This window comes from Agelaius phoeniceus, chromosome 1, assembly GCF_051311805.1.
Source record: "Agelaius phoeniceus isolate bAgePho1 chromosome 1, bAgePho1.hap1, whole genome shotgun sequence".
Lineage (NCBI taxonomy): Eukaryota > Metazoa > Chordata > Aves > Passeriformes > Icteridae > Agelaius > Agelaius phoeniceus.
The window spans coordinates 105,070,397-105,096,796 of NC_135265.1; the positions used below are offsets into that span (position 1 = coordinate 105,070,397).

Here is a 26,400-nt window from a genome sequence, read left to right on the forward strand (position 1 = left end):
TATGCCCTGGAAAATATTAAGAACTGATGGCATTATTCTATTTTCTAAAATATTTTACACACTAGAAGTAATATAAAGATGCCCTGATGTTCCCAGGCAGTTCAGTCTGGGGGGCACCAGCTCACAGATGAGGTGAAGAGTGGGAATGTATTACTCTTGCTGGGTTCATGTATTATTCATTGCCTAACCCAGGATAATAGAGTAATGAGGTCAGGCATCTCTGCAAATGATTGATGTGCAGAATAGAGAGTACTGCCCTGCACTGAGTCCCTTTTCATAGGCATTTTACTGAGAGGAAGATGAGGATAAAAAGCATTAGGGTTTACGGTCCTTACTCACTTAAGCACTTGGAAAACCCTCAGTGTATTACTATGCCCAAATATTTGTAGTCAGGGAAATATTCTTTATTGTACAACACTGATGGTGCTGAAAGACATTCTTCAGATTTATTGTGGATATAGCTTCAGCTTGAGACATATTTAACTGATCATATTCTTGGTGAAAATAAAATCGTTAATTACTGATTTGTTTGGTGAAGTGGGGCAAGCCACAGACATGAGACCAGTTCCCTTTTCTGACTGAAAATCATGAAAGGTTTAAAATATAAAATCTGAAATGAAAAAGCAAACTTCTTTGTCTGGCTATCTGTTGTGAGAATAAAGATTTATTTAAGCTACATCAGAGTAAAAGATGCTTTTATCTATCATCTTTTATAATTTCATTTTGTTTATATAATACACCTTATGAAGAGAGAAAGCTATGTAAAGTATGACACTCTCTTGGGAAGCATTTTTTCTTTATGGACCTCAAATCAGTGCCAAATGTACTGAATACAATTCAGAGTGCAATTTATTTATTAGAATTCTATTGCCAGTTTTATCCATATTTCCAGTGCCTGCTTAAGAGAGGATTCAGACAAACATTTACTTGGTTACACTGTGTATTATCCAGAATGAGTGACATTTTATGCAGCAATTGAAGAGGAATAATTTATCATGCACCACTGTTCTTCCACTATGAGTCTCAAGGTGTTTGTATAAATTCTGAAATTAGCAGTACTAGTTCACCAATGATCAGCACTGGTTCATTCATTCCTTCAAACTGGAACAACTGGGAATTTTGAACAGTAAACCTTTCCTACCTGAAGATACACCTGTGCCAAAAACACTCATAGTGTATTCCAGTCTAACCCTGTTAAGTTGCAAGTAAAGAAAAAAGTTAACTTTTTACCTGACTTTTTTTGTGTATATAAAAGTTTTTAAAGTAGGTAAAATAAGCAAACCAAACAAAATTTTTATGATAGCTAGTAAGTAAGGAGGCTACAAAATTTTTATTTGCCATTTACAAAACTCTGAGGTGTTGCTCATGTGACTCCTCCTTTCTTTTACAAGTGGCAATATGAAGTTCATGGTAATATGAGCTGATTTTCATCCCACTCAAGACTATTTTCTTCTTTCAATTTGAGAATAAAATCTACCTGGGGCATGTCAAAGAAAAAGAGAGAAAAGTTACACTTCCAAAGATATGTCATGTCTTCCCAGGGAGTTAGACTACAGTTTATCAAGGAGAAATGATGATGCTCTACTGATGTTCTACTTTAAATATCAAGCAGTTGACCTTTTAAAGTATAGAATGACTTGTCTCTGTGACATACTTCTTCTTTGCTTTTCCATAGGTACAAGAATAATGTGCCCATTGATGTGCAGGCTCACCCTGGCAAGTATATTATTCAAAGTCGGTATGGGCTGCACTCCCTGGAGATTACAGAGTAAGGAAATATTAAATAATTTAACAAACAACTTTACCTGAAATGTTGCAATAGAATGAGAGCTGCAAAATGTGAATATACCTCTTGGGGATGTAAGAGATATCAAGTCAGGTAATATCAGAGATATCAACTGTGGTGAATGCTGTCTTCTAAATGTTGAAGCAGTTCTGGTTTACCTCAGTAGAGGACATGCAATTTACCTGAGTTATTTATCTGGATTATTTATCTGGATATTCTGTTTATGGCAGAGTCAGAAAAGTGGGACATCTATGATTACTTTTTCCATCTGCTTGATGAGTACAATTAAACATGTAAAATATGTGAATTAACTGTTTTTCAAATATAGCAAAGTTCACAATTCTTATTGAAATGAGGAATAGAACAGAGATGTCCTCACTTATGTACAAGAAAGATCTTTAACAGTACTCATCTTCCAAGTGGGAAATTTTTGCACTTCCTTTGCATTAAAATATTGAAAACATAAGTCCTAATCAACAACAACCTGGATTTGATGATTTTTTACTGGAAGGTGTCCTTTGAAAATATTTTATGGAACCTACCATTCCTACAAGTTCCATATTAGGCATCTCTTCATAGAAGACAGTAAATTAACAATGAATATTATCAGATAATTTTTCCTACTTATGCTGTATTCTCAATTTCAAACCTGTAAGTGATATTTGGAAAGAGACATTTATTTCAAACACTGGGGTTTAACATTGAGAAAAACCTATTGGCTACAATCAATCCAGTGTCTAGTGTGTCTGTCTCCCAAGGTTTTACTTTATAGATTTTACCCAGATTTATGAGGGTTTTCTTAATCTAAAACACCAGAGAGGCTATGCCAAGGAGTGCTTGGGTGCTCTGCCTAATCATTTTTATCATTTCAGATGTGAATTTGACGACACTGCCCAGTATCATGCCTCTGCTATGAATGTTAAAGGAGAAGTTTCAGTTTATGCTTCCCTTGTGGTAAAGAGTAGGTTGCAAAATATTTCCTTCAAGGTTTTTATTAAAATGCACATTACCAGTTTTGGTTTTGTGGCTCACAGAGCCTTTGCCTCTTCGCGGTAGTGACATTTTGTCTTTTTCTGTGTAGGGTACAAAGGAGAAATTGATGCAAGTCTTTTGCACAGTAGAAATCTTTCCCTCTCTCCATGTAAGTCACAATATGTTTCTTTGACACTTCCATTTATAGTTGTGACATCATGACTAAGCAGAGTACTTAGTAACATTATTTTAAAAAGAAGCAGGTCTGATTTACAAGGGTGTAAATCTCTACAATTTGGGATGGCGTTAGCCTCATTAGTGGGGGGAAATGGCCTTGCCTTCTAGGTCTGTTGGATTATATAAGAAATATCCTGTTAATATTGCACTTCACTATGAAATAGAATCTGTCAAAGAGAGAACCACTTCCTCCTTTGCAATATGTAAAACATGGCATGAGGAAGCATGTGCCATACACAGAGTGGGTGACTTAATTGTGATCTGCTGCTTATGTGGTTTCATAAGCTATGAAAATGAACAGAAAATGCATAGAAAGGATTAAATATCCAGAACCCAATTAGACAATTTTAGTATGTATCAAAGTAAAAATTGTAGTTTGTTTAACCTGAGAACCTCACATTTTAACAATATGGCATCCATGCTTCCATGATGGTAAGACAATCCACCCACATATGCCATGTGGATGAAGGTGCCTCAGGAAACCTATGAAACGTCTGACAGATGACACTTCCATATATTTCCAATAAAATTTGGGCTCTATCACTTCTTTATGGGAAAGAAAGATCACGATTTGCATATATTCATTGATCACAGGAAGAGGGAAAGTTATCACTGTAGGCTAGTTGAGTAGTTGAGTAAAGTGTGACCTTATTTTTTATCAACTGAGCTGTTTTCAAAACAAACATGGAAGCACCTGTGCTGTGTATGTGCAGTACAAGTGAAAGGCATTTAGGATATTCTGTCTGAAAAACTGCACCACTTGGGGGACACAGCATCCAAAAAGATAAATTCAGGAACAAGGGTAGAAACAAGAAAGAAAGAAGGGCTACCCTTTTTTGTTAACAGTAGCCCCCACAAAGGCTTATTATCTTCCAAAAACAAAGGCTGAGTGAACACATGACTGCTCTGAGATAGAGCAAAGAGTTAAAATGGGGAAAGAAAAGAACTATATAAACTAAAGATCAACTTGACCTGAACAAATAATTAATCACAAATAGAAATATTTTTCAGTTATAAAACAAACCTTATGATAAAACATTGGATTAGAAATTTTGAAAATTCTGAAATTAAATTCTGTAGAAACCTCTCCCTGCTAAAAAGAAGTAGCTGTGTGAACTAGAGCTGTACAAATGAAGAAATAGTCAATTCTCTGCAATAGAAAGGACTTGGATTATTCAATGCTGCAATTGCCTCTGAAGATGATGACTTAATATACATATTGTTCCTATTTATACCTTGAACTTTACCTGTGAATGTATTCATAATCCCTGAGTAATTTTTCTTCCTACTCTTGTCACAGAAGGAAAGAAAACCAGATACTTTTTTTCTCTTGTACAGTTGCCGTTACCCCTCATGGCTATGCTTCCAGGTTTGAAATCAGCTTTGTCGACAAGTTTGATGTAGCCTTTGGGAGAGAAGGCGAAACAATGAGTCTGGGCTGCACAGTTGTCATCAATCCTGATATCAAGCGCTTCAAACCAGACATTGAGTGGTACAGAAATGGTGAGAATGTTTGACAAGAAGAAATAGAAATTTCTTTCATGTACATCTTATTGTTATGATTTGGTCATGCCTTTCTCAGGTTTTCCAATGAAAATATTTTCTCGTTTTCAACAATTCAAGAATTGTTTCATAACTTAGCGTTTTGATGTGAAACCACAGAAAACTAACAAATCACTGTGAAAATGTCTTCTATGGATTTTTTATTTCTTAAAAAAATCTAATTTGGAAGCATTTTTATCAGAGCCAACATCTATGTGGCCCATTTTTAAAGCTCATATAGCTTTTACTATTTATTTATTTGTTTGTACGCCAAGATACTTTTTAAGTAGTTGCACAATGTTCTGTAACAGCTGATAAAATATAAAAAACTATTGCTTCCTGAAGTAACGCTTTGAAATCAAAGACAAAGTTGTCATAAGGGCAGAATTAGATGTTATTTATGCCTGTTTTCAAGGACAGAATGTTGTGTAATAAGAGTGGTCTCCTTTGTATTTCCAATCTATCCCAATATGTTCTCTGTATTCAGAATCTATTCCTCGGTAGATCCTGCTGGTGCTTATCATGAAGTTCTCTGATTCCTAGGTGTTCTTATTACACCATCCAAATGGGTCCAGATGCAGTGGAGTGGGGAGCGAGCTTCTCTGACACTGACTCATGCAAACAAGGAAGATGAAGGTCTCTACACGCTCCGAGTGGCGATGGGAGAGTACTATGAAGAGTACAGTGGTTATGTCTTTGTTCGAGGTAGGCCACTCTCTTGGGCACAAAACTCACTGCAGAGCTGAGGAAAACGTCTTGCCAAAATCACATATTTGAGGTGCTTCCCCCCCCGCCCCTTCTCACCCCCCCATCACAACAGAATAATTATTTTCTATTGATAGATTCTAGCAATGTACATTCTAGTTGCTATCTCTGGAAAAAAATCCATGCATGTGTTAGGCTTTGGTGTCATCTGCCTGAAGACTTCTAAACTCCATTGACGTTCTGAGGAGGAAATTTAGGGTGTTATGTTCAGAGTGCTGAAGAAAAATGCACGTAATAATTTCCAAATGATTTTTTGTAACCATACCACTGCAAGCTAAACTGCACTATTTTTATCAAGATTTTCTGCTCAGTTGGAGGGGTTCTCTCTAATGCACACTGCAGGAAAAAAATACAGTGGAATGGATATGCAAAGATCTGCAGCTGGAGGAGCATAATCTCGTGCAGCAGAACAGGCTCGCGTCTGTCTGCAGAGGTGCTTTTCAGGAAGGATCCTGGTGGACCAAGGTGAACATGGGCCTTTGTCACAAGGACAGTGGCATCCGGGGCTGCATTAGGAAAAGCATTGCCAGCAGGCTGAGGAGGGGATCCTTGCCATCTGCTCAGCACTGGTGGGGCTCATCTAGAATGCTAGATCCAGTTCTGAGATTCCCCATACAAAAGCGACATGGGCTCACTGAAGTGAGGCCACTGAAGGGATGTGAAGGTGATTTATGGCTTGGAACATCTTTCATATGAGGAAAGGTTGAGAAAGCTGTGACTGTTCAGCCTGGAAAAGAGAGATCATGAGAGGAGTTCATCTATGTGTACCTGTTGGAGAGGAGTATAGAAGACACTGGAAGAGGTTACCCAGACAGGCTGTGCAGTCCGAATCCTTGAAGACACCCAAAACCTGATTTGACATGGCCCTGGGCAACCTAGGGCCATGTCAAATCAGCCCTAGTCTGGCTGACTCTGCTTTGAGCCACGGGCTCAACTAGACAGTACCTGGACCTGTCTGCCAACCTCAGCCACTGTGTGATTCTCTGAAGTTATGCAGTGAAGAGTAGAATTAAAATGTAATTTTTGTGAATGTTTTTTGCTTGTATCATCAAAAACTTAATTGAATAGCCATTGAAAATTATTTCTTTAAAAGGAGCCACAGCTATCACGTTGTGGTGCTGATTCTATATCTGTCCCAGCTGCTAAAAGCAGCTGAACTGTGCAATGCTAATTCAAAAGGCTCTGGAAATTCTTGGCTCTGAGACTATGCCCAGAATGGCTCCTTGTTGCCAAGTCCAGTAAAACTGTGTGAGATGACAACCTGCCCAGAAAATACAACTGAAGCAGACATTTTCATCACCTGAAGGAAGAGCCTATTGAAATGAGCTTCTGCGACAAGAAGTAGGACTTGTCCTTCTTTATTTGTTTTACATTGTGCTGCCATATAAATAAGTGATCACCCTCAATCCTATTACATCTTCTGGCAACACAGGTGTGACCTGACTGAACCCACCACCCCTTTCAGTAGAGTATCTTCCTAGCCAATGGGTGTGTTTACCAAATTCTATCTACATTAATTATATTCTGCATTCCTGTTTAGATGGTCCCCACAATCTTGGTTGGCTACTGTATTCCTCATTGCCAACTTTTATTTAAACGGCAGCTCTGGTATTTAAGCTGGGGCAGTTGTCTTTGTGTGTCACACACAGAAATCAGTGTATCAATGGAAGGGAGGCTCATAATGTCACACGTTCAGATGAGCTTCCAGAGCATGTGTGACTCCTCTGCCATGGCTACAGGTCATCGTTTGTCAGCAAGCCATCAGGGATGAAATCTTAGCCTCCTAGAAGCTGATCAGCAGTGCTGGTTCTCCCAGCTGTTTCCCAGTCTGTCTTGGAAATAAACTGTTGTCTCACGTTCTGTCCAGTAGTAAATACAGGCAATTAAAACCTGTCATAAAGAGGTCACTGAAGACATTTTGTTATTACTATTAATGTTCCTAGTATTCTGTGATGTTAACTGGATGGTTTACTCTGTATGTTACCATTTTAAAAAATGCATCAAGGTATCTGTAATTAGAACCTGGACACAGCAACTTTGGCACAGCTTCAAAAGCTCCATGTGATGTTACTCTGGCTAAAAGAGAAAACTCCCCAAAGTGTTGCTGGGATTTTCTTTTTTTTTAGGAAGACTAGTGTTTTACTTAATGAAGCATATTAAATTCTCTAATAAAGCATTTTTTCATGAAAGTCAAAATCATGAAAAATCTGGATTACTGTATACTGTAAACCAAAACCCTATAATGCCTTGAAACATTAGACCTTTTTGAGAACTCAGGTTTATATGGAATGTATGAATAGTATTTATTAGCAAAATTTTTTTATTCAGGTATATAACTCTTAGGTCTTCTTTTGAAGAAGCTCTCAATTGTACAAACTGATGTTATTCTGCAGAGAAACAACATCTCTTATTTGAAAGTCTTTCACAGAATCTTGCTGCAAAGGTTATTTTTCTCTACACAAAGATTGCACCATGTTATAAATTACACTCTTTGTAAACAGTAAAAATTCCCCAGTACCCAGCATTATGCTCTATTTTTCAAAGCTTTAGATAAGACATGTCCAGAAGCTGATGCAGGAGTCAAGGCCCTGTGGCACCAGCAGTCCCAGATTTGTGGTAAACACTTGAAAGGAACACTACACTTATCCTTATGAAGGTTCTATTCCACAGTGATAATGTACATGTAATATAATTAACCTTCAAAAGGTTTTGGTACCTTTGCTGTTCACGGCCAACCAAAATCAAACAATAAAGGACTATAAGTGGAGACATTTAATTCAGTGTTGTTATATTCAGTGCATGAATACTTTTAATTCAACTATTGCCTGGCTGCTAAGTTTTTAGTTCAACAGTGTCTCTTGCAGCTCCTTAACCAGAATGCATGGTACTAATTTGATTTAAAATGTCTAGGTGAATTACATTTGCAGTATGCTGTAACATTTGTAAATGTTACAAAGGAAGGCCAAAACCTAGAAAAACACTAGCAGTATAAAAGAAAATACTTTTTTAAAGTCACTAGGAACACAATTTAATCCTTAAAGATTAATAATTATGAAAGAACTGTGATTCACATTTGCAAACATATTTCTCCATCCTCATAGATGCTGATGCTGAAATCCCTGGAGCCCCTGGTGCACCACTAGATGTGCAGTGCTTAGATGCCAACAAAGATTATGTCATTGTCTCCTGGAAGCAACCTGCTGTCGATGGAGGAAACCCCATCCTTGGATATTTCATTGACAGGTGAGTGGCTGTGCTGGACTGGAGAATTCATATTGCTGCTCATTCCAACTCAAAAAACTAAAGGCACATTGAAAAACATGAGATAAAACAAGTTTGTTATTTTCATTCTTGTTGCTGGCCAGAAGAAAACTGATTTTTTTGTTGTTGTTGTTGGGGTTTTTTGTTTGTTTGTTTTTGTTTTTGTTTTTGATTGGCTGGCCCTGATCTAACTTTCATGGAAATAATCACATCTTGCTTCATTTAATTGCATAGAAAGGATTCTGCCTGATCTGCAAGGCTCAGCCCTCACTGCTTCCTCTGAAGCATGAGAGCCTTCAGGATTTCGTAGTGTTGGAGAGTTCTGCATCAGGCAGCTGTGGCCCCTGCAGTATGAAGGCTCTCTTGCCTTTCTCCTAATAGTTACTATGCATCACAAAGCAAAATATTATCTCAAAGGGACTTGGATTTCTTTCCCAAATGCTGTTGGTATTGCAGCCCTTAGATTCACAAGCTTCATGGAAATGATCCATATGAAACCCCCATGTGTTACACATGGAGGTGGCAGGATCCTAGAAGCCTATGATTTTAGAAATTAGGTCAGCATTTTGAGACCTGAAGTGATTTTCAGTGCTGGTAATATTTGTTTGAATTTCAGTAATAGAGTCCCTCATATGAGGTTCCTCTGGGCTTATTCAAATGCATGTAAAAAACACTCAAATATATATATATATATATATGTGTGTGTGTGTGTGTGTGTGTGTGTGTGTGTGTATATGCCATTATATTATGCCTCTGAATATGCATAAAGTATATCTCTGTAAAAAGAGGGTATTGCTTTGTGAAATAAATGTAACACTCAAATACAACAAAAGTTGTATTTGAGTGTTACATTTACTGTTTTGATAACTTTTGAGTGCCAGTCACTGCTGTAACAATGCTCTGCTAGATCTAAGCTATGGCTCTTTAACGTTCATTGAAAAATCCTAAACAAAAGCCAGGACTAGACTCTGAACAAGAATACCTCATTTTAAAACTAGGCTATTGAGGAATATTAGCACTGAGGTAACTGCAAGAGAAATGGCATTTTGCTTTTTCTGTTGTGCTCACCTTGTTTATTCTGCATTTGCTCCCAAATTCAAAGCTGTGTTACTGCTCTCCAGTGTTGGATCCCACTAAAGGTATTTAAGGACCCAAATATTCAGCCAGGGTAGCCCCTAACTGCCTTGTGGGCGAGCCAGTAGGACTGGTCTGTAGGATGGTAGAAGCTAATGGTCTGCTAATGGTAGAAGCAAAGCTTGGGCATCCCTCACCCCAAGCAGACATAAGAACCACGAAACCACCCTGAGTGGGATGGTAACAATTCTCAGGAGAGATTCTTGCATGTACCAAGAAATCTGGGTAGGAGCTGTACCCTTCTCTTTGGCAGATATCTCACCAGATAGTCTCTTCCAAGCTGAAAGGTCACGTTTCTGTTGACCATGTTGCTGGATACAGGGAAGCCATCACCACAGGCTTCTTCTGCCTCCCTCAGTGAAGTGGCTACTCTCATATCTTCCTTCTGCTATAGACCATCTTCCTGATGGGTGTGAGGCTTCACAGGTGTGGGACCAGCAGCACCACACCGGGCCCTGTCACTGTAGGGATTGTGCATCACAGGCTCCCTTGGCAGCCCCAGTGGTCTGGTCTCTGAAGCAGGGCCTGACCGAGTGCCCCACTTTAACCCCATTCACAGCTATCTCTGTGCTGGGCTGGTTCCAGAACTCACAGTGGGGGTCTCTGCACCCCATGAAGCCCAGCATCTTGTGGGATGTACAGTGCAGCATTGTGCAGGAAGGATGAAGCAGTGTCCTTCTGGCAGCTGCAAGGGACGCATATTTCCTGTCCCTGCAAGTGAGCCAAAGCTGACACTCCCTAAGCGTACTTTGGAGGGTTTAAACAGTGAAGTGAGTCTGCTCTTATCCCTTTTTCAGTTCAGGAAAGAAGGGATGCAGCTGTGAGGGATTTAGTGCATGCCCAGCTGGTGCTTCAGCCTGACACCCTGGTGCAGCTGCTTTGATGTCACCAGTATATAATTCTGCTGAGGAACTGGTGCGGACCAGGCAATGAGCACGAACAGATGGTGAAGCTGCAAAGGCGTGGGGGTACCCTGAGTTCATGTTTTTCCCTTCCCAGCACTGCTCTCGCTGTTTGTGTTTTTCAGGTGTGAGGTTGGCACCTCCCACTGGACCCAGTGCAACGAGAATCCCGTGAAGTTTGCTCGTTTTCCTGTCACTGGTCTGATCGAAGGCCGTTCCTATATTTTCCGAGTCCGAGCTGTGAACAAGGCTGGTGTCAGCCTGCCATCCCGGGTGTCAGAGCCTGTGGCTGCTCTGGATCCTGCAGACAGAGCCAGGCTTAGAAGTAAGATGTGCTTTTTACAGGTTGCATGAGAGGTTTAAGAAGTCTCAACTCATTAAAAAAAAAAAATTAAGACTATCAACTCATAAGCCTTCAAAGTCCCACCAGAGGGAGCAATGCAAAGCTAAAATATCCTTTGGAGACAGCTTTGCCAAGAAGAAATCATCTCAGTGCTTTTTGCACTAAGTGTTCTATCTGCTGAAATTACTTTGGCTGACTGCAGTGCTATGCTCCAAACTTGCAGGAAGGGGGGGAAAGACACAGGAGAGTTTAATTGCCTGGAGAGACTTGCTTTTGTTCAGCCAACAAAACAGCTGAACAGATCCTGTGAATAGTCTCTCTCTGAGCCACAGACAAGGGTGGCTGATGCTGTTCTTGTGTGACAATCTAAGTCTTGCAATAACATCAGAATGACCCCAGGACAGCCCAACAGATCCCAGTCTCTCTGCTTCAAGGTTAGCATTTACAAGTCAAGGATGTTTCTCCTGTGGCCTCACAATGTCTCAGACATTTTGCTTCCAAACCCACCTCTCTATGCATATGGCACAATCATATCCTTAAAATAAATTTCTACTTCTATTCAAAATCTATTTCTACATGTTTCTGAAGTTTTACAATTTAAAATGGTCCAATGTGAAGGGGCATTGTACACAAAGCTACAGCGCTCCCATCGCTTGTATGAGCTACTGTGTGTAGTGCTGCGGCCAGATGATCTAGGTTTCCATTCAAGATAAAACACAAGGCCAGAGGGAAGAGACTTGGCATTGCCAAGAAACATTGCACTCAGGCAGACATGTGAAACCCTGCCTGGGGAGGGCAGAGAGTTCTTCTGCTATATCTCCTCCTCTCATCCCTCATAATTTTTCTCCCCACTTGCTTCTTCTCTTCTTTCATCTCCAAATCAGATCAGCCAATGGAAGGTGAAGGATGTGAAGGTGGAGAGCAGCATTTGCAAAAATTATCTCTGAAAGTGCACTGACCTGGTTGAAAGCTGCATAACTGCAATAGTGTGTTAACATATTGGTTCCTCAGAGAGACACCCAAGTTCATCAAGTGGACATGCTGAGTCAGGCTGAGCTGTTACTGTTTGTGACTGTGACCCATGATTTACAAGCTGGTAATATGAGAGAAAGTGGTTAAAAAAGAGACAAGATGCAGCCTGCAGGAATTTGGCTGTTCCTTTAATAAGTGAACTGTTAAACCAAAGGAATAGAGGATGGAAAATAAAGCTGAAACTAATTCTCTGAAAATTATGAGCTGAGTGAACCAAATACCTCCGCTTGTCACCTAGGAGATTTCAGTGACATTTCAGGAAGGAATAGATGTTTCAGTGGATTTTCTAGATATGTTAAAAGCTGAGCTGCTCTCAATATTCAAGCTGGTAAACCTACAGCTAGCTTGGGTAACTAGCTTGGTACATGAGCAACAGCCACGGCATTCACCAAAAATGGAGCTCACGGGGATCTTGCAATTGTTAGTTTTGAACCAAGAGAGTCAGTTTTCTCATTGTTCTCATTGTGTTATCTCTGACATTTGTTTTAGGTCACCCTTCTGCTCCTTGGACGGGACAGATTATTGTGACTGAGGAAGAACCTGCAGGTAAACACAGCCCTTTTGCCTACAAATGTCTAATGTGAAGCTGGTTCAGTAATTAGGAAAGCCCTGAGTTCAGTGGACTTTGGCACACACCCAAAGTTTGTTGTTCTGAGAGTCACTTGACCTTGAATAACTCAACAACTTTGTTTTTGAGGTGAAGTTTCAATCTTCAGAACCTAACAAAATCATGCCTAGAATTAAAAGAAGGAAATTTAAACCAAATATTTAAAATACTTTTAAATTTACATTAAAAAAAAAAAGATTAAGTGCTGAGGTATATTGATAGTCCTATTTTTAACTATGATGCTAATTCTGAGACAAAACCAGAATAACTAAAATCAAGTTCCCTTTCCTATTCTTCCCTGTCCTTCAGAGGGTGTTGTTCCTGGTCCCCCCACAGACCTCCAAGTTATTGAGGCCACCAAGAACTATGTTGTGCTTAGCTGGAAACCTCCTGGACAGCGGGGCCATGAGGGTATCATGTACTTTGTGGAAAAGGTAAAATTAGGCAAAATCAGGATCATGCTGTGGCAATAGTTTACATTTGTTTTGTCATCTCTTCTGGACCTTTGGTTAACTCTCATTTCTGAGATCTGCAAATTAGGGCAAGGATAGGAAGTTCATCAAGATAACTGTCAACTGTAGATTAAGATAGACTAGGAATAAAAGAAAGATGGAAAATAGGAAAGTAGATTAAGAATGTGTCACACCCAATAATATTCTTCTTGAATTGTGTCATTGACCTACCTGGAGTAGAGAGAATAAAACTCCTTCTATGATGTGAAAGCACAGAGCAAAGTCACATGCTTTTTATATATATATGTGTATGTATATATATATATGTAAAAAATGCATGTTTATTTTAATATAAGTATCTCATAAATATATATCATAGACATATATTATATTAAATATATAATATCATATATATAATGATATATATAAAATTTGTATAAATTAAGCTTGTCTGGCAGGACAGATTGTTAACATTTTGGATGGAAGAATTTTGCAAGAGTTTCTTGTCATCAGCACTTTCTATTCCAGATGCCTTTTCATGTTTATCCTCTGCATTAGCTTTACATTTGCTCCACCAACTCAACAAAGATCACAAAATTTCCGTTCTGATCTATTTGAACAGAATCAGTTTTAATCTCAGTTTTAATTTTTAATTAATTTTTCAGAATCAGTTTTAATTTCACCTGCTTTCCTGAGGTGTTTTTGCATGGCTGCTAGCCTAGAAAATTATTCACACCATCACCCTTCCTTCTAGCATCTCTTGGCTCATAAACTTTTTTATCAATGTTTTTTCCTATCAGTCTAGAGGTGTCATCAAGGGAGACATAAATATCTTCCCATTATGTGTTTTCCATCTCTCATACAAAATCTGGTCTAAATAGATGAGTTTCACTTAGCAACAGCCTTAGAGAGGGTGAATATATGAATTTTGAGTTTCCATATAAGAAAGCTTTTTAATAATCGATTGCATGCTGAGTACTCAGCACTAATGTCACATAGTCAGATGAGAATTTGAATCCCTCTGAAACCAGAACCATTTACTTGAAATTATATTTAATGTAAATCAAAGCAAAAACTAATCACTAGTATTAGTGGTACAAGTGATCATGATCTAGCCACGGAAGTAAAAACAATTCACAAATTAATTGCAATTTTTTTTTTCTGGAAAATGAGGATCAAATCATTATTAATTCTGAAAGCCACCCCAAAAACACCAAGAATGCCACAAGAGCATCTAGAAGCAAAGTGGTAATGTTAGGGTTTTGCTCTTAGCATAATGCTGAATGTCTGCAGAACTCATTTTGAAAGTGGTCCAGACTGGGCACAGTTAATAACATCACTTCCATGCAGTGGAGAGGGTTTAGCTCTGGTATATTAAAACCAGTAAACTTTTATGTATGTTTTCTGGAGAAAGTGAACATTTGGCAGAATAATAAGCTTTGAAATATGCTCCTTCTGTGGAAAGCCCCAAAGAAGGGATGTGTCTCCCTGTTCTCCACAGCAGACATGAATTTGGTGGTCCAGGGAGAAAGTCCTGTTGTGTAGGATGCTCAGCCTTCAGATGCTTCTGTTCTAAATGTGTTTCTGGGTTTGACTGCAGTGTGTTGCTGGCACGGAGGACTGGCAAAGGGTGAACACCGAGATCCCTGTGAAGTCCCCTCGCTTTGCAGTTTTTGATTTGTCTGAAGGCAAATCCTACTGCTTCCGAGTTCGCTGCTGCAATTCAGCTGGGATTGGTGAACCCTCAGAAGCAACTGAAGCCACTGTAGTGGATGACAAACTCGGTAAGCTGTGGTTGAGTGTATTAAATTACCTCCATGGTAACTTTCCAGTTTGTGATGTAATTGTTTTGTCTGCAGGCAGGTAGCTGCCCAGAAAATAATTCAAGTGTATGAAAAGCAGTCAGTGATTTATTCCCTTTAGCTAAAATAATTTTTGTTTGGGTTGTTCAACCTTTAATGTAGTCAAATAACAGATGCAAGGCAAGGAAATTAAGCTGCAAATAATGATGCCAAGAACTGCAAAGACTGCAAATAGCAAAAGAAAATGAAAACTCAAGGAAGTACAAAAATGTTTTGTTTTACTTAGAGTCTTTTTTGAAAATAAGCCCAGACATCAGCAGAGTATAACCTTCCTTGTTTGCCAAATTAAACAAAAGTGAAAAATTTAATACTTACATTGAAAGCAGAGACTATTTTCACTGGAAGAGAAGCCACGATGTTCAATACAGAAAGTCATCAGTAGCTACACCTACATAACCAATTTGTTTCCAAACAGCAATGCAGATTTCAGTCCAGTTCCCAAATAATCTCTGTTCACTTCATATTGACTTCTCACAGCATTTGGATGCCCATGGATTAAATTTTTTAAGGAGAGCAAGACATCTCTTCTTAAAAGGCACTGTAGATACCCTTTGCTACTTAACAGGAGCCTTGGTTTCTGGCTTATCCTGTGGGCTGCACAAGATCTTCAATGTGCACTAGCTCATTTTTTCTTTTAGAAAGCTCCAAATCACATCTCTGGTGCAAATATTTATCACAAGGGGATAAACTAAACATGATTTTAAGGAAACACACTGAATCCTAGGCAATACAGAAGTGAGGAACCCTACCACCAAAGCCTTGAGCCCTCTGATTCTGTCTTGTCCTGTCCTGACAGATTACTGAATTTAAATCAGAGCAGTTTTTTGAAGATTAAATCTGTACTAGTCATGCTAGTATAATCAAGAATAGAATTTAATGTTTATTTTATTTGTAAGTTTTAACTGGCAGGCCACTCATTTATTTCTGCTTCTCTCCCAAAGATATTCCCAAAGCTCCTGGCCGAATTATGCCAACTAGGAATACAGATACTTCAGTTGTTGTCACTTGGACAGAGCCCCCAGATGCCAAGGAGCTGGTTGGGTACTACATTGAGTCAAGTGTGGAAGGATCTGGTCGTTGGGAACCATGTAACAACAATCCAGTGAAAGGCACAAGGTAATTAACCTTAAACCATGGAAATTATGGTCACCAATGTCTGATTTACTGGTTATATGTGCTTTCCAGGCATTAGTAGTAGTAGAGCTAATCTCTCTGTGGTACACAGCAGGCTGGAATCTCTCTTGCGTGTGAAGCTCCTAAGTTGTAAAAATGTATTTCAAACAGTGAGTTTTGTCCAAAGAGGAATTATAATCAACCTTATATTAGAAACAGTTAGTCAAGGGGGAAGAAATATGGACTTTGCTAATGAAGAAAAGAGAAGCAGCTTGCTACTTCTAGCCATTTTACAGCCTAGCAGCTTGATGAAAAGCAGGACATTGAGGAATGGCTGAAGTTACAAATGTGGAGAACTAAGCTGCATAATGTTTGGAAGCAAAGTGCTTTGTTTTGGAATACTGCTCCAAACATTTCTGGACTGTGTATCTGGACTGTCAGGAGGACATGTGGACTATATCCCACTAAAAATATTACTTTCTGACTGCTCTTTCACTTGTAATCATCAAGAAATTAATTAACACTCTTACATATTGGGTACAAACCCACATTTCTTACCGATATGAAGCTTGGTCTCCAGTCAGAAAAAATAATCAGGACTTAAAACTTCCTGAGTTGAGTTGATTCCTGTGATAAATCAGATTTGGTTTTGTTTGAATAAGTACGTAATCTCCAGAGTCTGAAACAGTAAATGCAGAACTTTTCCCTCAAGGGGATTGATGCCAATACAGAAGTAGTCCCTGCTTGTTATGACTGATTCTGCTTATTTGTACTTGCTATCCATGACAACCCTTATTACAATAAGTAAAACTCAGCTAAATACTCCTGGACCATCTTTGCTGTTTAGAAGGGCCTTGTTAATGCTTAGTATATCAGAAGTACCTAAAACCTCACTTGGCTGAACACAGATACAACAATGTCCTTTATATTCTTTAGTGCATTTATATTGTGTTTATATTTATGCATGCCAATATTACATCCTTTCATATTTATTTCTGCGAGTTATATCACAGTTATATTGAAAGTGAGAGAAGTTTTGTGCTCTCTGCTTGTTTTAAAATATATGTGACCTTTAACCACTGTAGAAATAAAAGTATTGTTCTGAGTTACTATATATTGTGATACAAGTACACTGCATAGGTTTCTATCACTGCATTTTTAATCAGTGTGATATAATATATGATACAGGCACAGGCTGTCTGTCAACTCTTGGATTTTCTGGTTAGGTCAATCTTAAAGCATTCTCTGTAGTTCATAGCCTGCCTTGTGCAGTATATTTTGTTCTTTTGCAATTCTGCACACATCCTGGTGAAAGCAAATTATTTGCAAGAGTCTGATAGAATGGGTAGGGAAAATTCCACTTTGGAAATTTTGATTCAGGTTTTTTTTTTTCTTACCCCAAAATAAAACTTTGATTTTGTTTTCCACAATGTAGTTGCTTCATATGCCATTGCATGAGATCAGCATTGGTAGTGCAATTATTACTACATTATAAAGTAGAACAAAATCAAAGTAACATGGAATAAAATACATTTAAAATACCTGTGAAAAAGAAATGGGATTTAAAAAAAAAAATTAAATTTTCATACCACAATCTATTCCTACATAAATGATTCCTGTCTTCAGAAATTTTGTGTTTTCAGGGTGGATGACAGAGAAAATGTATGAGGGGTTTTTTTATGTGACAATTAGATCATCAAGTAAAGGTCTTCAAATAAAAGAATTTGTCTGACTTGGATTATTGTCATGTACTGAAGCAAGAAAGTGAAGTACAAAAATAATTTATCTCCTATACAATGCCCTGTAATTTTTTTGAATGCTGCAATTTTTCATTTATTATTGGAAGGGATTTCTGGGAACCTGTGTTACATGTGGTTTTTAATTGTGTCATGAAAATATCCCACAAGAAGCAAATATAGACCTTACCTGTGCAGATTTTCACATTTTTCTACTAGGAAGTATGGATTTTATACACCAGTAGAAGTAAGATAGACCCTGTGGTAACACAGAAACTTGTGTAGTCTCAAGAAGGAAAGAGTGTTGAAACAGTGTGTCTTAAAAGCGATGAGTTTAGACTTTGTTGTGTGAATGAGGTGACCAGATTCTGCATTCTCTGACCTTCATATTAGTGACTGGGGTCATGGTTTGTCCTTGGTTTTTAGAAACCAGAATAAATATCATGGAAGAAATGCTTTCTTTTCCCCCTTAAAACTTTTCTTTTCTCTATAATACTTTCTAAGTATTCCTTGACTGGTGTGTTTCAGATTCGTTTGCCATGGGCTCAGCACTGGTGAGAAGTACATTTTCAGAGTCAGAGCTGTTAATGCAGCAGGACTCAGTGAATTTTCACAGGAATCAGAGCCTATAGAGGTGAAAGCAGCCATTGGTAAGCTATTTTCCATTGCCCTTTTCAATAGTAATTAATTAAGTAAATATGTTCTCAGCAATTATTAGTGAATAATTAATTGCTTTGATTCACAATGTTGTTCACAAATAATAATTTATCCATAGATCCTCTAGTCTCACAGACATAGTTTCACACTCACTGCCCTCTTTAGACTGTTCACCTTCACCATCCAGTTTTCTTCGGGTGTTTCTTTTGAACCACTGTATGACAGCACTACCAAGTTCACTTAATAGGTATCCTGGAAAATGGGAATGTCATTCTGATTCTGTAATCTGGTATATCACCTCTAATCCACACCATCCTATATACAGTCAGTTCCTAAGAAATTTGTTTCCATGACTAAACCTAATAGTGCAATGTGTTTTCTGTAAACCTTCTATAACCCTATGTGTTCTTCCTCTGCTGATGGATTGTTTCTGTTTGCCACTGCCTGAACTAATCCATAAAGATTAATGAGATCATTGGACTAGAATGAATTGTGTGTCTGCAGCACCCTCACTCTCATTTGTATTGAAGCTGCATACCTCTCAACCTTAGAGCAGAGACATGTGGCCTAGGGCAATTTTGTGACATCATCTTCATAGGAACAGAAACTTGACCTGGAAGACCTAAGACTAAAATAACTGAAGCAAAGTAATACTATTAACTTTACAAATTTTTTTCTGCTCTGAATACTAGACATTATTTAAAAATGCATTCTTTGTGAACAGGCTGAGAGGTATTCTATGCATTTCAAATTTTCTCAAATTCAAGCTTAACATTTTGTGCATAAACACAATGACTTGTCATACTTCAGCTGCATTGTTCATTGCATGCATTTCTTAACTCTGTTGCCTAAATGAAGGAAAAAAAATATGTTCTAAATCCAAATGTCTTTGCTGTTTTCTGGCAATTGTAGGGGGAGGATTGCTTCCTGGTGTGTGTCCTGAACAGAGTGGTAAAGCTGCTGGACTAACAGACCGCACTACCAGCTGGGAAGGCATGCATGAGTCCTCCCAGCCTATCTTTGACACAGATGCTTTGCTAAAATGCAATGCTAAATTTAATAGAGAGACACTGCCCAGTAGCTGTGGCAAATTGGGGAGTACAGGAGACAGTAACACGAGAGGAGTGGTTAAGGACGCTGTCACATCTGCACCTCAAAAAGTTGCTGCTAAGCAGGCAAGTAAGTCTCAACCCGGGGATCTTTTGACAGTGGAAAAAGTTACAAAGAAGAAAGATACAGGTGAGAAGTAATGAAATAAATAGATTTTGCTGCTTTGGTTGGTCCACTTCAGACTGATGTAACTTCTGTTCAACTGTGCCACAAGTGGACGTGCTCTACAGTGATGTATCTTCTATCAAACCTATTAATTCTGTGCTCAACTCTCCATTAAGATCATTATGCATGTACTGGTATTGGAGATCACTTTACAAACTTAGTGGTTAATGAAAGTGAAAAAAATCAATATGGTTAGTAATTTAATGGCTTGTTTGACTGCATATTAATGTATCCAAGGTGATATATTATTTGTAAATCACTTCAGTAATTTGTTAGGAATCTGGTTACCTGGTTCTCTGGGTTATATATGTGGGAAGGAAACAAAATCTGTTTATGATGGTAAGCATGAAAATCTGTGTTCTGTTAGGAAATATGAAGATCCTTCATGGATTTTATCCTAAGCTACATCTTACCTGCTGTGCTAATGAGTGTTGTGTAGTGTCTCTGACTAATAGTGATTTGTAAGGAGGAAAACCTATCAAGTTATAGGCACATGCACAAAATCAAGTTTTAAATTTCAGTGCCTAAACACCCATTTTGCCCATGATATGTGGGGCTTGAATATCATTTGAGTCCTGATACCTGGCTAGGGAACAAAGCTCCTCCCTAGGCCTCTGAAGTGAGACACCTGGGCCTAACTGACACCAATGCAAAACATTACACACAAAAGGAAACATATATTATGTGGGATTTCCATCCAAAGTATGACTTCAGGGGCACAAGTAAGGCTTTTCACTGGTACGTTACATATTGGATGTGGGCAAGCATTTTCCTACTAGATACAGAAGAAATATAAGAAAGTGCTTTGGAATGAACTGAATTATTTCTGTATTGTTTAAAAAAAAATCTAAGAAGGAGGATTATGCCACATATTTTTTAATGTAAGTTCGAGTAACAGCCATGTTCCATTTCTGGTCATACTGCAGTGCCTATGATCACTCTGCCTTCCATTAAGGTAAGACCACATGATGGGTGCAATGATAAAATTTGCACAGTATATAAATTTAAAAGAAAAAAAGAAACACATAAAGGCAATTCTTGAGGGGAAAGAATATGAAACTAATTTTTTTTTTAAAAAAAGGAATCTACAATGAATATTGTGTTGTGAAAAGGGGTTTGCTTTCTGCAAAAGAAAACAAATCATTGCATCTCAAATTTTTTTGCTTTTCCTGCAATGCTAGTTTTAGTTCCTCATTTTTCACAGAGTAAAGTGAGTCCTGATCACTTGCATCAGAGCTGCAATTGCAACACATTCTTTTGCTATGTATTAGCCTGCTTTTCAAAAACAGGGGATCCTGAAAACTAATTCCTATGCAGTTTGGACTTTGCATTTGGTTTGTGGAAGCTTTCATCCTGCATTTCTTATTCCAGCTCCAGAAACTTCCCTTGAGCACATAAATACTGTCCTAATTAGGAAACGCAGGGTAGGAGCTGCCTGAACACGGTAAGTGAAAGCAAGCCTGAGATTCTGCCTCCTACTCACGTGTTATTGACACCAAAACAGCTGCTCCATCCCCACCTTACGACATCGTGGTGCTCGAGAGTGTTCGTGACTCGATGGTGCTGGGATGGAAACAACCCGAAGCCATTGGTGGAACTGAAATCACCGGCTACTACGTGAACTATAGGGAAGTGGTTGATGGAGTTCCTGGGAAATGGAAGGAGGCCAACATTAAGGCTGTTACTGAGAGGGCATACAGGGTAAGAGGATAACTCCAGTTGTCGCTGGGGGAGCAGGCAGTGTTTTCAAATCAAATCTCAAAGATGGGTTGGGATGAATTATGATTCAGTGGACAGATAACTGTTCAGAGGGTTTGAATTCCATGATGGTAAATTTATTTAGCCCTATTAAACTTCTCTACAAAATTGTTTGTACACTTATTTGTTAGTCTGGAACCATTGGTCATCTGTAAATTCACTGACATGGTCTGATATTTTGTAAGTAGGCCCTCACAATACATGGAATTCCTGCTGGTTTGGTGGACATATCCCAGTGCTTGCTAGTGCTAAAACCAGCTCTGTGCCAGCTGATTTTTGTGATCAGTTCTTGACCCAATTTAGAGACAACCTTGTTGAGCTACTTTAGAAATGAAAAGCAATGCCAGGACTGAGTTTCACCCCACTGTGAGGCCAACTCTTGCCTTAAGTGAACTTGCTCCATACCACGAGACAGACTAAGATGATTGTTGAACAACACCTTGTTTCCTCCCTGCCTACCAAAGTGTCTATCAATAGGAAAATGGGTTTGCAATTTGAGTATGCTAAGATCACTCATGTGTGCTCCATCACTGATGAGAGGAAAAGCCAAGATTATTATCATGTTAAGATGTCAATAATTCTTCCATCTTCAGGCACACTTCAAAGCATGCTCATGTTTTCAACAATTATTACTGTGACTTTCGTTTGAAGTCCTAATCCAAAGTTAATAAGTACCATCTTATTGATCCTGCAGATCGAAAACCTGAAGGAAAACATGGTGTACCAGTTCCAGGTGGCTGCTGCTAACCTGGCAGGGGTTGGGGCACCCTCCAAACCCAGCAAGTCCTTCAAGTGCGAAGAGTGGACCATTGCTGTGCCTGGTAGGATCCCGAGTGGGACACAGCCCAGGGGTGCTCTGGGACTGGTTATCTAATGCAGGCATTTTGCACGGGAGTCAGTGGGACACTGAAGTTCATGGCCAGGCTTGAATTGTCAGCAGTTTTATTTCGTACCATTACAGTGATAATCCCTATTTAATTAGTAGCATTTTACGAGCAGCTTCTTTAAGTTTCTTTATCTTTCCTTCTTTGTTCCTCTACTGTGTCTGGGACTTTGCTTTCTAGTTTAAGTACTAGACATAAATACCTGTCTAAGGTACAAGGCAGAGAAGAATGGGGCCTTGTAATCCTTGTCTGAATGTATCACTACAAGGCCAGACCCCTGACCTTTTAGCATTCATTGAAATTAATGAAAACAACCTCCGCTGACTTCTGTGGACTTTGTACCAGTCCTTGAAGCAGCACATTAGCTTAATAATTAACTTATTTCCCAGAGTTTGGGGATTATTTGTCCATTTTGTGGGCTCATGAATACTCGATCAAGATACCAATCTCAACCAATTAGATTGTGTTTTGGGTTAGTCTTTTTAATTGGCATGGGCTGTATTTTGTACATTGGGTCTAGGTATGATACAGAGGAGCTAAATGTTATATAAGTTCTGTGTACTGTTCTGGGTTCTGTCTGGTTTTGGTTCTGGAGTCCTTTTGGGATTTATTTTGACACCACAACCCCAACTTTTACATTTCAGGGCCACCCCATGATGTCAAATGCACAGAAGTTAGGAAAGACTCTCTGGTTTTACTGTGGAAGGAACCAGTTTATTCTGGTCGTACTCCTGTAGTTGGTTATTATGTTGATATGAAGGAAACTGAAGCAAAGGAGGAACGCTGGAGAAGTGTCAATGAGAAGCCCCTTCAAAAGAAATACTTGAAGGTAAATTGCTGAAGATTCAAATACTGGCAAAGCAGCATAACCTTGGGGAAGTCAGTTTTGACTGCATCATCCTGTGCTGATCATGGCTCCACCTAAAGGAATACTCAGTAGGACATATGATACATAATTTTGTGGAATGACTTTGAAATAAGTGATCAGCAGTATCACAGTTCTAGAGATAAGTCTGAAGTAGGTTTGCTATTTTTATACTTTTCAGAATATTTGAAAGACAAGTAATTTTAAATTGTGATCCTTTCATATATGTTTTACAGGAGTATCCCCAGGTGATATAATTTCAGTATAATTCCTCAAGGCACTGCAATTAAATCTGTACTATTAAATTCCTTCTTGTTTCTAAATAGGTGTGGCTGGCGCTTATTACCCTGATAATTTAATTTTTCAAAGCCAGCATTTATGTGCAGTAAAACACTATGATGTTTCAGAGGTCAATGTACATGAGTTAAAAACATCCTGTTCCAAAACCAGCCCTCCTTTTGCTAAGAAATCAATGACAGCAATGATGCTGCCTGAACATTAACTATGCACACAAGGAAGGAGCAAGTCACACAGATTAGTCATGTCACTCTGGAATTGAATATTAAAAAAAAGAAAACGGGAAAAGAAACAAAACAAGAAAGTAAATAGAATTGTCAAATACCCAGACTGATCTTAATAAGTGTGAAATCAAAATCAGTGTTTTGCAACACACCACTATGTATATTTGGTTTCTCCAGATTGGTGGCCTGACACAAGGTGTGAGCTACGTGTTTCGTGTGCGGGCAGCAAACCAGGCTGGCGTTGGGAAGCCATCAGATGTCACAGATGCTGTCATAGCAGAAACACGACCAGGTTTGTTAGAAAGACTTCCTCTTTGTCATCATATTTACACAGGTTCCTGTTTGTGCAATGTGTTTACCTGCAGGCTACATGCCAAGAATCTGATCCTTCTCAGGTCAAGCTTTTTTATGAAGCAAGATACAAGTTGAGGGCCATATCTTGAGCTCATTGTCTGGTATGTTTTAAGGTCAGAACAGATTCTCTTATCATAACTACAGGTTCAGGAATATAAAGATGCAGTAAAGTTGTAAGATTTGCATGTCTCTACAGGTAGGTGCATAAGTAGAGGACCAAGTAAGATCGGCTCAACAAAACAATATTACAGATCTAAATTTTGCCTTTCCTGTATTAAATCAGTTTTTCATGCTTCATCAATCCCCTTTTCTTATGTAATGTGGAAAGGATAAAAGAAAACACATTTTTTCTCTTGGTCTTTAAAATAAAGGCTTGAAAAGCACAGTGAAGTAATTTTGAAGATCACTTTCAGTAGTGCAGTTCTTTGTTGGAGGCATCCTTGAAGGCAGGCTCCACCATGTCTATAAGATCAGCAAGAAACACAGGAACCAGTGCAAAGGCAGCATCTCCATACCTGGAACTTCAGGAAACCTCTGGGGTTTATTTATCTGTACAAGTAACAGAGGTGACTGGTCAGAGACAAACACCTTTTTGTCAGCAAGCCCCCAGCAGAAAACCCAAGCATGGACTTGTGGCTTCCTCATCTATAGACTATTGTAGAAGTGCAGGGTCCTGCAAGGTGCAAAAATGAAATCTCAGACATTTTAAACAAATCTAGTATAAGGTTAGTATGATGTAAGAAGGTACAGGGGTACAACTCCACCTGGATCCATCATACACCCTCTTCTCCTCTGACAATTCCCTTCCTACACCTGCAGACTTCATTTCCCTGGGATCCTTTCCCAGTTTCTGACCCCTAGGTTAATTTTTACATTCTCTTGCTCAGCCCAATCCTCATGACCAGGGCAGCAAAAATTCTAACAAATGTTGAGTTAGACCTCAGTGAGGCTGTAAGTCAAAAAAAGCCTGAAAAAGGAGGTCTGAAGCTGGGGGTGTGAAAGAAATGTAAAACTCAGACTAGGGAGGCTGGGGTGACTGCTATTGAGCTGGGATGGGAAAAAGAGGCTGGAAGGTGTAGATGGTCAGTTGAAAGCATGTAAGATTGGGATACAAGGACAAAAAGAAGGTAAGTAATTGTATGAATAAGAAGGGTTCAAAACAGGATCTTTGAAAAATATAGGAAACATAATTTCAGATCTATAAGCTGCTGAAGCATCAGGGCTGTTTCTATCACCTGCAAGTGGAGTAAGGCAAACACTAAAAATTTATTCCTGAAAACAGCTATATACAGCAGCTGCTTCTAATAAGAGAATTAAGCCACTATTAAGACTAAACTTTTGGCTTTGCTAATCCATTTTCATTGAGGGTTAAGATCTGTGCATCGTACTTCTGATAAAACGTTGTGATGATATCACTCTTCAAGTGTCCTAAATACAGGATTGACCATGTTACTAAAACTGAGAAAAAATACAAATAAACTCTTGTGAAGATGACCAACAAGGCCAAAAAAAATTGTACAGTGTACACTCAAAAGAGGTGATCTTGATCAGAACATTTGGTTTACAGACCTCACCATTAGAGAAGGAGAGTTCATAGGTATGACGTCTGAGGGGTCACCAGAAAGTGAGGATTTAGCCCAGTGAACACTCAGGGAAACTGAAAATTACTTATGTGTACAAATCTACTTGACCCATTTTTTGAGCTGAGATCTGCTGATACAGAATCCACCAAACTAAGCTTCTTAAAGGTATTAAGAAAAGACAAAAACTTATTAAAAACAATTATTTAATAAAACAGCCACTTGAGCAGACTTCCACCTTTCTCACTCTAACCACAAAAATGTTGAGAACAATCACACCATTTTAAAAAAATTACCACAAATATTTTGGTGCTGCCCTATGAATCATGCCTCTATTATCATCTTGGATGGAAACAAAATATTGTCAGGTCTCTCTAGAAAGTTCCTACTGGGATGCTACTTTAGGTGAATGTGTAAAATTGCAAGACAGCTGAGATTTCTAATCAAAGAATGCAAGCAAATAATATCCTGAATGAAAATACCTGCTTTCATACAAAGGGTGCCAGTTGTCTTTATTCAAAGAAATGTGTAAATATAATTATTCAATACTTTGCATCCAGTTTCTTTTCATTGAAAACCGTGTTTAATTTGTACAGTTAGCTTCTAAAATTAAATTAAGCATTCCAACCATGTAAACTAATACCAATCCAGACTACTTTTCATCTATAATTTTGGCTTTTGACAAAATCACTTCAGCATATGTAGATCTCACAGGAAACAAGAAAAATCTAAGAGCAGACTGCAACTTTTCCATATTGCTGC

General features: G+C 38.6%; 1 protein-coding gene across 1 annotated transcript in view; it reads left to right on the forward strand.

The window, feature by feature from the left end:
• The window catches only part of MYOM1 (myomesin 1), a 104,931-nt gene that overhangs the window by 56,045 nt on the left and 22,486 nt on the right, over positions 1-26,400 (forward strand). The window contains exons 7-23 of the mRNA XM_077184563.1: positions 1,676-1,768; positions 2,659-2,747; positions 2,868-2,927; positions 4,334-4,498; positions 5,081-5,242; positions 8,404-8,545; positions 10,725-10,924; positions 12,464-12,520; positions 12,891-13,015; positions 14,634-14,817; positions 15,837-16,011; positions 18,273-18,394; positions 19,314-19,580; positions 21,181-21,377; positions 22,129-22,255; positions 22,963-23,147; positions 23,882-23,996. Coding sequence (XP_077040678.1) covers positions 1,676-1,768; positions 2,659-2,747; positions 2,868-2,927; positions 4,334-4,498; positions 5,081-5,242; positions 8,404-8,545; positions 10,725-10,924; positions 12,464-12,520; positions 12,891-13,015; positions 14,634-14,817; positions 15,837-16,011; positions 18,273-18,394; positions 19,314-19,580; positions 21,181-21,377; positions 22,129-22,255; positions 22,963-23,147; positions 23,882-23,996 — 2,465 coding nt within the window. The remainder of the gene's footprint in view (positions 1-1,675; positions 1,769-2,658; positions 2,748-2,867; positions 2,928-4,333; positions 4,499-5,080; positions 5,243-8,403; positions 8,546-10,724; positions 10,925-12,463; positions 12,521-12,890; positions 13,016-14,633; positions 14,818-15,836; positions 16,012-18,272; positions 18,395-19,313; positions 19,581-21,180; positions 21,378-22,128; positions 22,256-22,962; positions 23,148-23,881; positions 23,997-26,400) is intronic.